Raw genomic sequence first — 13,460 nt, 5'->3', positions numbered from 1 at the left:
AGTCAAAGTTTCAGAAATCTTATTAATATTTCATCACGAGAAGAGGGTCAAGGTGTTTGAAAAAAAAATCTAGAAAATTTGGAGTTGTTCTAAAGGGGTGAGTTTAGGCAATGACAATTCATCACATAATTACTTCGTGGACTCACTCGTGTTGACACACATATATAGGGCAACTATGGGTCTGGGTTTACAAACCCACGGATAATGAGTGTTGATTTGCATACACACTTGATGATGTTTACTCTTTTCCAAAACCATATGATGATAGGAAAATTACCAATCAAGCATTATATATAAGACTACAATCTAATATATATTTTAGTGATGAGAGATCTTTCTCACATGTGAAGTATTTCCAACACTCTCCCTCACATGTGTGACACACCATATCTAAGAACCACCTTTGGCTCTGATAAATGTTAGGCCATGAAAATTCGTCACATAATCACCTCGTGGGACCACTCATGTGGACGCACCCATAGAGCACGTAGACTCGAGTCACAAACCCATGGATAATGAGCGTTGACTTGCATACACACCTAATTAGGTTTACTCTTTCCCAAAATCATATAGTAATAGAAAGAATGGAAGATTATACACCAAGCACTTTTGCAAGTCAACAACCTCCTAATTTAATGATGTGGAATAATCCTCACATATAAAGTGTTTTCAATAGTGAAAATATTGATATTCACAAGAATATTTATAAACTAATTTGTTTTGCCACATTTGCAACCCTAATCATAAAAAAATAAAAAGGTAGGCTCGCACCTAGAGTTGGGGTTTGAAAGGATCGGAAGTATACGACCTTACCCTTGTCAATGATAGCAGTTGTTTTCAATTGACCCACTTGATAGCAAATATCATATGTAACTTCACATAAATAAGGAGTGCACATAATTTTAATAGACATTGAGGTATTTGATACATAAAACACAAATCTTGATTTGTTTCGATTGCAATAAAATTTATAGCAGACGGATTGATCGATATGTTTTGTTGGTCAAATAAGCCACCAACTCCAACTGTAATTCTAAAACGTTCCTTGCAAGTTGTTGTAATAGAAGTAAGTAGGGATGGGCATAGACCCGGATTTGTAGGGTCTGAAAATTTTGGACCCGGACCTAGACCCTTAGGGTCTAACGGGTCTAAGGTCTGGATCTAGGTCTAGAACAAATTAATTTTTTTCTTGAAATTTTTTTTAAAATGTATTATGAAGTACAATTTTCGACTATTCGCATAAAATTATTTAAATATTTTCTACTAACGAGGATCTTCTAATACTTTATACCTATTGAGCGAAATATACAAAGTTTCCAACATTTAAGTTCTTATAACAAAATATTTATCAAGTCTTAAATTTTTAAGGTAAAGATACAATGACCACATTTTAAATTACATGAACCGACAAAGTTCAAAATCACGTAATGTTCAAACATATAACAAAATTTCAAATCAAACAATTAAATACAAATGATAGCTAATATATAATTTTTTTTAAAAAAAGATCTAAATGGTCCAAGGGTCAAATCTAGGTCTCAAACGTGTAGATCTGGACCCGAACCCTTAGGTCATAGACTCAAATCCGACCTGAATTCATAGGATCTAAAAATAGGTAGACCCAAATCCTTAAGATTAGAATCGGTTCGAAACTAGACCCTTAGGGTCTAAGACCCATGTCCATCCGTAAAGTAAGTGATAGTGTAAACATCGTCGTAACAGCTGAAAGCGAAAGATTGCTTAGCGTGGTGCTAATCGGTGCCCAACTGCCCATCTTCCCCCGTCCTCAATTTCCCGCGCAACTGCGATTGTACACTTCTACCTTTATACATTTCTCTCTCTTCCATGGCGCCCAAACCAGACAACGCCGAAGGTGTTTCTGCTTTTTGCTTTCTGCTTTCTGCTTTCTGCTTCTCTTTTCTTTTTATATGTTGATTAAGCTGAAATTGCTTTATGTTCTCACTTTATTTATCGAAATTTCTGTGTTTCTTAACCTAACTATATTCATGTTTGTTCCTTTTATGTTCGGGGATGTAAATTTGTGCAGTTATAGTGCTCAACTTCGTCAATGAGGTAATTTCAATTTCCTAAAACTATTTAAAAAAAATTACTTCCTGTAGAATCAGCTTGCGGAAATTCGATTATATAGGTTTTCAGTTTAAATCTTTAGAATTTCAATTCATCTTTTTTGTTTTTAGTGATTTTGACATCTAAGACTTCTGTGAATAAGCATGATTTGCATAGAATTTTTTCCCAATTGTTCCAAATTTTCATAATATAGCACTTGTAAAACGAAGCTCATCCTTGATTAGGGAAATAACTGCTACTCCTATAAGCGCATTTAGTTGGTGGATGACTGATGACACAAGCGGTTTTAAACTGGATTAAAAGAAATACTGAGCGAATGCAATCTTGGAAATTGCAACAATTTTAGCTTTATTTTGGGAAAAGAATCATTAGCAACCGCAAAAGAGCTGATTTTAAGTATGAAAGATTAGTTTAGAGTTATGAAGATCTCATTGTACATCTCATTGTTCTTCACCTTTGCTCTCCATTTCTGCAATAGCAAAATGATAAATCCATGGATTTTAAGTTGGAGTGTATGATTTACACAATTCATAACGAAGCATATTCTGGTGATATTAGGGTAAATTATCTTTAAGTATGTAATTGTTTTAATTTATATATTAGGATTTCAACGATTTTCAAAAGCCATTTTTTAGGTTGAAATGAAAATCAGTCTTTTAACAAGCCTCTCTTTGAGCTTTGGAGGATAACGTGGTTAAAAAGTCTTGAACATTTCTTCTTTTAGTACCTATTCGACATAACATCGACTAGATCTTCTTTTAGTACCTCTCGGAGGGCCTGACTAGGGATAGAGTTAGTTGGAGGTGCCATATCCATGTTTTAGACTACTGATGTCCTCTTAGATTACCTTTTGGTGTTCTTGCCATCTTGCTTCTCTCGTTTCTTTTATTATTAGTTTTTTATTTTCTTTTATTTTGTAGTTGGTTTTACTTATTTATTTTACTTATATGCATTTAATTTATCTTTCCCGTGTAGCTACGTCTTCTTATCTTTCTCGAGCCGGGGGACTCCTTTGGCCAAGCTCTCCTTTATGGGTATGAGTTGCCGCCGTTCTTCCCTCCCCAAACCCTGTTCATAGTTTTTTCTATAAGTGGGATACACTGGGTAGGATGATGATCGACTAAATTTACACAATTATAGCAATTATAGAAAAGAGCAGGCTTTAGATTCTAATATTTTAAGAGCATTTTTCTCTTGATTGAGAAAATTGTTTGAAATAAAAGATGCAAGATCCAAAGATACGTTCGACCTATTAGCTTATTGTGCTTGTTTGTGTTCCTTATTTCAATGATGTTTATTGCATGTGCTCCAGCAAAATAGGCCATTAAATACTCAGAATGTTGCTGATGCATTGCAAAAGTACAATCTCAAAAAGACTGCAGTTCAAAAAGCTCTGGATTCACTTGCTGATAGTGGAAAGATTTCATTCAAAGAGTATGGAAAACAGAAGATCTACATTGCACGTCAGGACCAGTTTGAGATTCCTAACAGTGAAGAGTTGAGTCGTATGAAGGAAGGGAATGCCAAGTTACAAGAACAGTTAAATGAACAGAAGAAAGCAATTAGTGAGGTCGAGGGAGGTACACTAAACATGCACCTTTTTGTAACTTGTTCCGTTCGTGACAAAATGTATACATTCTTTTACCATATTATTTGAAAGGCGGTGGAAAATTGGATGCGAAGTTTGTGATCTTCTGTGATGACTTTATCTTGATTTGTCTGTTATCTTTTTTTTCAGAAATCAAAACGTTGCAGTCGAATCTGACGCTAGAGGACATGCGCAGCAAGCTGGAAAGACTGAGAGTAGAGGTACAGGGCGTAATTTCTGATGAGTTTTATGACAAGTTTTACAATAGCCATGATTCATGAGAATACTAAAACCTTTTTAATTTACTCTGTATATCTCAACTAGGTTGAGGATATGGAGATTAAGCTGACTAAATTGCGTGGAGGAGTCACCCTAGTGAAACCAGAGGAGAGGAAGGCTATTGAAGATATGTACGAAAATGCAATAAGTCAGTGGAGAAAGCGCAGAAGGATGTTTAAGGATGTTTGGGATACCATAACGGAAAATTCCCCCAAGGATTTGAAGGAATTTAAGGTCCTTATTTCTAGACCTTTTATACAACGTTTTAAATTATCTTCCTCGACATTAATTAACCTCTTTAATGTTTCCAGGAAGAACTCGGTCTAGAATATGACGAAGATGTTGGGCTGAGCTTGCAATCGTATTGCGATTTGATGCCAAGAAGTAAAAAACGAGGTAGGGGTCAGTAAACTCACTGCATAACTTGATGTCGGCGAACTGCGCGACAAGGTTCGTGGTGTACATTCGTGCCTCTGAGCAGTGTTAATTAGTATACAATTTCTAGGTACCTCGATGAGCTTTAATCTCTGATTATTAAGGTATAAACTACATTACCTATTGTAGTTTGGTGGGATATTGGTTTAAAGGCCTTTACATGTTTAACTAATCGTTATCAAATTAACACCAACAATTCTTATACATATCTCTTCCAATTGTAGCTTACTGATCTGTTTCTCATAGAGCTGGAAAGTGAAAAGTGGTTATGTTTATCCTGCAGAAATCTCATCAATGCAAGTTACTGAATTACTTCTACTTCATTGGTTGCAACTTGAACTTGCAACTACTCTATAAAATTTATATATCCTATTTTTAAATTTAAAGGCCGAAGACCAATGCGACAATACCTTATTGGTCAATCGAGTAGCTTTACACTTACTAATCTCATTTTATTCATATTAAAATTTAAAAACACTACAATTTCTCTTTCGCATGTCAAATTTTAACTTGTATATATTTATACAAATCTTAATTATTCATGTCACTACTCACTCTTTTTATGTATGTCATCCATTTCCTTTTTAAGCATCTCAATTTTTAACCTTTTAATTTCCTTAACATGTATATTTTTCGAGCTGTTTTACAAATGACCAACTGGTGTATATGATTTTCTTCCATTTTTCTTCAGTAGATGGGACTTTAAGATCCATTTATATGTTTTCATTTTGAATTTTAATCTTTAAAATATATCCACTTATTTATTTTAATATATAAATCTCAGCTTTCCAAAACCTTTCTATTTCGGTCTTTTCTAAAAGCCTAATATTTTAACCAATTTGGTAGAACACTTATGCATAAAACTTTGGCCCTTGCTCCATTTAAGCCACCCACATTGAATCTTATGCTAAACCTTTAGATGATCTGAATGAATATCTTCGTTCTTGTGAAAGTTTAAGCCATGATATAACAAATTAATTTTAGTGTTACTGATAGAGGTGTATTTAACGGTTGTTGGATACACTAAAACCGCTCAATCAAACAAATCCATAATCATATAGCTAACCATCAATAGCTAGTAATGGTGACAAGTGTCGAATCCACTGGGATGCTTTGCATATGTAGCAGAATTTTTGATTGGTTTCAAGCTGGTTGAGGATTAATTTCAAAACAAAAACTAGCTAACTGATAATCAAGGTGAAGATTAGGGTTTGGAGGTTTAGACTCACCAATATATTAGGAGCCTTGGTGAGGAACTAGCAAATATGGATCAAAGTTAAGTCTTTGTGGCACTTACACATATTTGAGGAACTAGTTTTCGGCTAATGCTGAGTTTACAAAAATTGCATAATATGACTATTTACAATACTCCTCATGATATGGAGTCTCATGGAAATATTAATGGAAAAAATCATAATGTGACTATTCTTATTTGGATGGTTGAAGGGGCTGGCGTGGTTACGCATCATGAAAAATTGTAAAAATTATATATGGATTAAAGTTCTTTTCATCAATGCGTATCTAATAAGATTTCACATGAATATATTTTGTATTTAATATATACTTCATAAACAAATTTAGATTTCTCCTTTGATTTTTTTTTCACAAAATTAGCTTCAATACACTTTTATTCTTTCTCCTCATTCAATCTCACTTTTTACGATTCTCTACGTTCCTTTAACAATCACTATTTTTCTCGTTGATTCAATTCTATTTTACCCCAAATACTAATTTCCAAAAAATTAACTACTTTTCTACCATTAATAATGTTGGACAATAAAATACAATGCATTTACTAAAAGAATTTATATTATTTATAGAAAATGAGAATATCAATGTAACAATCAAAATAGCTAATTTCTTGAAATCCATCTTCAAAAAAAAAAATTAAGAGTTGAAGTATTTTAACTCCAAACAAGTTTATATTTCATCTTTATTGATGCAAGTGATAGGATGCTTTTATGAGTTCTTCTCCAAATGTATAATAATTCAAGTGTTTGATGATCCAAACATCCACTTAATTAAAGCAATTTTGTTGAACCCATCTTTTTGACGCTTCATTATATGTTTTTTTGGGGGTTTCAACAACCCCTTACAAGTTATTACCACCTTCTTCTCTAACAAATTCACCACCACAGATTCTGTTTCTGTTTACAAAACAACCATAAACATTGAAGTAGAGATTAACAACACCAGCAATATACACTGTTTTTATATGTTTTTTTCAAATATAATTTACAAATTCCTGCATCAAACTTTCACTATGATTTATCATCGATCTATAAGAAAAAATATATTCATGTCGAATCTTGTTAGATTCGTCTCAATATATACTTTCTAAATATCAACTTTTTAAAATTTTTAAAACTCATAAATAAAATTATTTGATATTAAAATTTACATTGGAAACTGCGAAAAAAATGTTTGGTAAATATGAATGTTGGTTGTAAATGTTTGCGTTTTAGTTGATATGTTTAAGTAGCTGAAAATTTTTAATTATTTTTGTTGGTTAGCTTCAAGCTAGTAGCTTAATAAGATAATCCAATTTAATGAAAAAGTTAAGTATAGTTTTTTAATTTTAGCTTGTTGAAAAACAGTTATCAAACATTTTTAATTGTTTGATGGTTTAACAAGTCAATACAAGAGCCAACTATCAAACATACTGAAATAATTTACAAGTTTAATACCCTATATCTATTATATTTCCTATTTTTCAAAATGAATAAACCAACTTTACCAAAAATTTAAATTTATATTGAAATTCTAAGATATGTTATATATTTTAACACGTCCCCTCACACAAGAGCCCTTTGAGTTAGAAGTGTGAATACAACACAAGCCCTCCTCATACTTGGCGCTTAATATTACACTTTAAATGAGGGGTGGTTGAGATTTGAATCAGTGACCTCTTGTCACGCTGGCTTTTGATACCATATTAAAATATTTAGCTTGCATGATTATTATTATTAATTAAGGTGTATATATAAATACAAGGTAAATCAAAGCTAAGAATTAGAATAGAAATGTAAACTTTATTAGAGTATATAACATATTCGGAATATATAATATATGTTGTATACTCTAAGAGACTAACCTTAACCTAGTTATTTGCTCCACTGATTATGGTAGAACAAAAGTGACATATGACATATCATAAGAAAAAAATGGCATTTTTAAAAGCAAACTCAAAGGTTGAGATGAATCACATAACAAATAACTGACCATTGAAGCGGGAAATCATGTCACCGATTCTCTTCTGACATTCTATGCACCTTACATCTGCTGATAAAACAACTTCCTGAACCTGTTATGTTAATTACCATTAACCAATCAAACATTTTACTGTTTGGCAAACAACTGATAATTATTAATAATAGTTGATTAGAGTGACTAATTTGACCAGTAAATTTAATTAACTGGTTTGACATGTTGATTTTAAACCAGCCACTAGCAACAATTTGTTCGACAACAGCTCATTTATAAAAATAACTTGTCTTTATCGGCTAATTTGCCAATAATACATTAAATAGTTTCAACATTCAACCTGCTTATTATCTCAAAATATGTTAAAATTATTCTATTTAAATTAACACTCCATCATTTTTTAGAGAAAGATGATACTACCTTTATTATGAAATTGTCTCATTTACTTTTTTACGCTATCCAATAGATTTATTCAAATCCTTAATATCTCTTATTATACATAACGAAATATTATAAAAATTGGATATTAATAATCTTTGCATTGAGATGAATTAGACAAGATCTCACTTGACTATGTTTTAATTTATAGATTAAGAATAAAATATAAATTAAAAGTAATAAATGAATAGTATTAAAAAGTAAATGAGACATTTTTAGTGAAATAGACAGAGTAAGAATTTAAATGACTAACTTGGGGCATCGTTAGTGACTCCAAAAAAGCCAGACTATATTGAGGTTGAGGTTGAGATTGAAGACGAGAACGAAGAACAATATTCTCCTTTGTTGATTCTTCATTGACATAGTCAACTTCTATTTCCATCTTTTTTTCTATGTATTGTGGAGATGTAGCAAGTATTAATAGTAATATGAGCAACACTCCAAATACTAAGATTACATGCTGAAAAACATTTTAGATCAGCTTTTCCATCATTGAATTTTTACTTTTCTTTTTATATTTCCCCTTTTTATTTATTGGAAAACTTGTGTTGTAAATATTTTTCTTAATTTATGAATATTGCATAGTCCGTATAAAACAAAGGGCAGTTAAAAGAAGACATCTAAGTCTTGTTGAGACGACCGTCTCATCATAAATGAGCCCATATAATAAGCGCATTTTTTTAATTGATCGTTTGAAAGTTGTAACTTGTAAGTGTACGTTTCACTTTTAACAGTCTTGTTTTTTGTGTTATCTATCAAAAGTTTCAACTTTACAGCATTTTTGATATTAATAGTTGATTTAACATACCATTTAATTATCAAAATACTATTTTTTTTAAAAGGTATGAGTTCAATTTTTACATTGTGTTTTCTTTATCTAAGTCTAATATGTAGTAAAATATGTCAAATAATATCATTAGTCATGAGTTGATGAAATATAAAAGTCAATATTGAAATCATCACATTAGATTGAACAATGAATATGAGGGTAACGTACCAAAGCGGGTTACTCCCTTCGTACCTCAAATTGAGCATCATTTTTAATTTTAAGTTGTTTCTCTGATTTTGTCCGATTTCTTTTTACAAAAATAGATATAATTTTATTTTAATTTTATTTTATATTATAACTCTTTTTTTTTTAATTTATCTCCGTAATTTAATTTTTTACTTTATTTATTATCAGGTATTTACTTTTTAAAAATATTTTATTTTCTTTTTTAATACTAAATTAAAATTTAAAAAGACAAAAAAATTAGATAATTTGATATAGGAATACAACCTCAATGGAAAATTCAAAGTATGTGCATAGTAGATAATAGATGCCTTTGAAAAGAGTTTGGAATTGGATGGCCTACAATGTACAAATGATTGAGAAACCACTATAAAAATCCATTTCGACTATTGGATACTTGTATACTACTCTCTCTTATTCATATTCTTGTTACTTGTGCTATTTATTTTTTTTTATTATTCACTAATTATCTTTAATTTGTATTTTATTTTTAATTTATAAGTTAAAATATAATCAATTGAAATTTTATATTATTCGTCTTAATGCAAAAATTATTAATATCAACTTTTTATAATTTTTAATTATGTATAATTAAAAATATTAAAAGTTAAAATATTACCTCGACAAGTGTTAAAAAGTTAAATGAGATAAATAGACTGAATAGGAGGAAGTACATTTTAGTTTTTAATATCTTGAGTCATGTATAATTACAACTTATAAAAAATTTATATTATGAGAGTATGTAACAGGATGATTCAAATAATATCTCTCTTTCTTTTATAACATTTTGGATAATATTTTCACCACTTTTTTTAAATATTATTTATATAATTTATTTTATTTTTTTATTTTCAATCTTATCCTTAAAATTTAATTTTCTTCGCCATATTTTTATTTATAGTACGTTGCGTGTCGTCGAAAACTCTTGGAGACGAAGGAGTAATTGCTAAACAGCTTCCCCAACTTGGATCATGATTTAAGCTTATTTATATTTATATTTAATAAAAAAGATATTTCAATAAACTTTTTATTTTAAGCTTCAAAAGTGAAAGGGTATTTATTTGTATTCAAATGGAAATTGGTCAATAGTCAAAATTCTACAGAAACTGAAATTTGATGGACAACTTTCTAAACATTATTTTACTCCTTACTTTTAAATTTCTTACTAAAATTGAATTGATTACTATATTTTAATTTCTTAAATTTTCAATATCAGCTCATATCACAAATTTATTATATTTAATACAATTCAAGCAAATGTAATTTATACATGATAATCTTAAATCACTGCATTATGAATATAATGATGATTGAAGTAGTAAGCAAAAAGAAAGGAAATACACGCTTACTTAATGATAATTAAAATTATTTTCTATTATAATCAAATATTCGAATGATTTGCCTTATGGGTGTTGGAAAATAAAAAGAAAATTCAATTTTGGTGTTTTCGAAAACTTAATCTCATAATAGTGTTCTTATAGGTAAAGAATTTTACCAAGCTAAAATATTTGGTTCGGAAATCCTATCCTAACAATTAACTTAATAAATTGTAGTCATGATGTTATTTATCTTGTATTTTTTGTCTTATGTTTTTAGATCTCAATGAATAAGAATGTTATTGTGTGACTTGTATAATCACAAGTTTGTCAATTGGCTCAATGGTAAACGGTTGATGTTACTATGCTATGTCAATAAGAATATTAACATATGCTATGTTGATGTTTAATTTGTTAGCCAATCTGCCAATAAGAATATTACTATATTATGTTGATGTTTACTTTGTTAGTCAATTTATCAATTGACATTGTTAGGCAATTCAACAATTGTCAGTAAACGATGATTACTATTACACTTTATAATTCATTGTCACAGTTTATTGTGATTGACAGTAAACAAAGAAGATGGTAGCATTCACATCAAATTTCTACTGTACTTTATCAAAGCTTATGATTCACATCAAATTGCAAATCAAGGATAGTAGATTCGACAAACATTTTTATTGATTTTGACTTTTGGACTTGAATGAGATTCTAGGTTGTATGTAGAAGTATTTTTTGGACGTTCAGCTCTTTTTGTAAGACTTATGAGATTTTTTTAATTTGTTTAACGCATATATTTGCTTGATATAACAGCATTATCCTCTTACAGGTTTGGAATTACCAAAACAAAAAAATTGTAGCTTAATAAAACTATTATATGAACACCATTTTGGAAAGTTTTAGGGAACACTAAAATTGAAATTTTTTATTTTTCAACCCCAATTAGGCAAATCACTCCAAATATTCAATTTGTTTTTTGGCACTATTTACTAGATTGTTTTTAATTTGTATTTATTTGCTCTTTTTAAGTTAAATATTGTGAAATTAAATTCTATTTGATTCGTTTTAATGTAAATTATTTATCAATATATCAATTTTTTAAAAAATTTACCCAAACAATTAAATTATTCATAACTAAAATAATATATTAACAAGTATGAAAAGCCAAATAAAACATTTACACAAAAGTAGGGTTATAAAGACCATTTAAATTTTCAATACATTCACTGTAAAGGCAACAATCTCGTAGCAGAGTATTAAATATTATATACTAAGTTTCTATAAGTGAGCCAAAAGACAAAGAGAATAAAGCAAAAGCTAGACCCTCATCATATTTTTAACGAATCTTTTCCCATAATATTGCAAAAATGAAAAATATTTCTCACTTAGCATGAAATGAAAAGGTATTTTCCACAATACCGTCCACATGGCAATTTTTTTTTTAATATTCCAGACAAAACCGCCAAATGAGATGGCAGTTTGCATTAACCAGTAAACCGCCACATGAAGTAGCGGTTTGGTTAGGGCAAACCGCCATCTCATTTGGCGGTTTTATCCTTGTAAATCGCCATATCATGTGGCGGTTTGCTCTGTGCTCGTCCAGCGTTTTACTTTTTTCTTTCAATTTCCATATAGTTAGCGCAACCTGCATTAAACTAATTCAATACCATCTATTCCATAATAATCAACTACGAACCAGCTTGATTTGAAAACATTAATTATGAAAATAATGCGAAGATATATTACAATCATGGAAAGTGATACAAGAAGTTCAAATCATATAAGTTGATACAAAGTTTGTTAAACTATAATCCCGAGCGTTTTTTGTTGTGCGCATCGGTGGATTAAAATGGTGTATACTCGTATCTCTACAATGAATTTTTGATATGTGATGAATTTTTGCAGAGGCGATGGCTGTGGAGGAGGAGTTGTCATGGAAGCTGGAGGAACGAATGGCGACATAGCGCCGGATGTCGATAGGGATCTGGAAGACCGACCTCGAGTAGATGAACGCTCGCGACCTCTTGTGGACCGAGTACTTGATCCTCTAGAAGAGCTACCTCGGTGGGCTGAACTCCGTGGAGAAGGAGTGTTGAATGTGTCATTTACCTCGCCAATGATGGGTGGAGTCGGAATGAGGTACTCATACCCCGCCTGACTCAATGTATCGGTCAATGACGTGTTAATGGAGCCAAGGGTCTGAGAACATAGCCGATACCCCACATCAACTGGTGATGTAGCGGCCCTGTGAATCGTGTCATTGCATTGTATGAGCACCGATCGGATGCGCTCAGCCTGTATGTTATCATTATATTGTTAAAAGAATCACATAAAAGTATTACTATATGTTATGAGTGTTAAAAGAAGACGTACCAGTAACGTAGATGTCGGATGTTAATGTGATCCTGGCTGCGCAAATGTGGTGTTCGTTAGGCGTAATATGGAGATACGCATGTACCAATTCATGTACGTACCAGAGCTATGACCGGTGTGGTTATCTCCTCGAACCAATCGAGATGCTCGGTCATTCCATGCATCTACCTGCGATTTATGTCGTACGACGTAGTTCTTGTCCCCAGTCCTCCGATCAATCGCAGGTAGTTGAGGTTGGGAGTCATAGGCATGTGGAATAACCTGCTCTAAACCGAATTGACGCATGACACAATCCGGGAGATGTAGCTCTACGATGTCAAAGCAAATAAGTGGACAACGCGATCTCCAAATCTCGTGGCCCGATGTACATATGTGTGGTAGAGCGTCCATCTTAGCCGTTGTGTAAGACTGCCATGTCATCTGTAATAGAAATCAATATACTTAGTAATATATACAATTTATTCATAACTAATACAAATAGTAAATGTTAATAACCTGCTCGTCCCGTTGTCGATCAAGTGCGTCTCTGTAGTAGACGATAGTATGTGGGGAGTGGGACCTCGAAAGATATACACGAAGCCAGCTGCAAACAAATGAACTTGTTTAATATTTTCATGTATCATAAAATAGTGAAAATTTGAATTTGAATAGTGAATTGAGTGTTGCTAACTTACTGCTAAAGGATCCATCCCACGACGATGCTGTGAACCTAACACCGGTTCAA

The 13,460-nt window shown here is 31.4% G+C and overlaps 2 protein-coding genes across 2 annotated transcripts; one reads left to right on the top strand and one right to left on the bottom strand.

Annotated features, from left to right (window-relative positions):
• The first annotated feature begins 1,663 nt into the window (after positions 1-1,663).
• LOC130821428 (homologous-pairing protein 2 homolog) lies at positions 1,664-4,894 on the top strand. The gene is made up of 6 exons (XM_057687193.1): positions 1,664-1,873; positions 2,048-2,073; positions 3,401-3,668; positions 3,827-3,897; positions 4,001-4,189; positions 4,267-4,894. The coding sequence occupies exons 1-6, from the start codon at positions 1,846-1,848 to the stop codon at positions 4,363-4,365; spliced, it is 681 nt and encodes a 226-aa protein (XP_057543176.1). The 5' UTR covers positions 1,664-1,845; the 3' UTR covers positions 4,366-4,894.
• A 273-nt stretch (positions 4,895-5,167) lies between these two features.
• On the bottom strand, positions 5,168-8,597 carry LOC130821429 (uncharacterized). The gene is made up of 3 exons (XM_057687194.1): positions 8,286-8,597; positions 7,613-7,694; positions 5,168-6,537 (listed from the first exon to the last, which is right to left on the bottom strand). The coding sequence occupies exons 1-3, from the start codon at positions 8,412-8,414 to the stop codon at positions 6,380-6,382; spliced, it is 369 nt and encodes a 122-aa protein (XP_057543177.1). The 5' UTR covers positions 8,415-8,597; the 3' UTR covers positions 5,168-6,379.
• Positions 8,598-13,460: the final 4,863 nt, after the last annotated feature.

This window comes from Amaranthus tricolor, chromosome 8 (genome assembly GCF_026212465.1).
Source record: "Amaranthus tricolor cultivar Red isolate AtriRed21 chromosome 8, ASM2621246v1, whole genome shotgun sequence".
Taxonomy (NCBI): Eukaryota; Viridiplantae; Streptophyta; class Magnoliopsida; order Caryophyllales; family Amaranthaceae; genus Amaranthus; species Amaranthus tricolor.
Note: the sequence above shows the minus strand (reverse complement) of the source record. Positions and strands in the feature narration are given on the sequence as shown.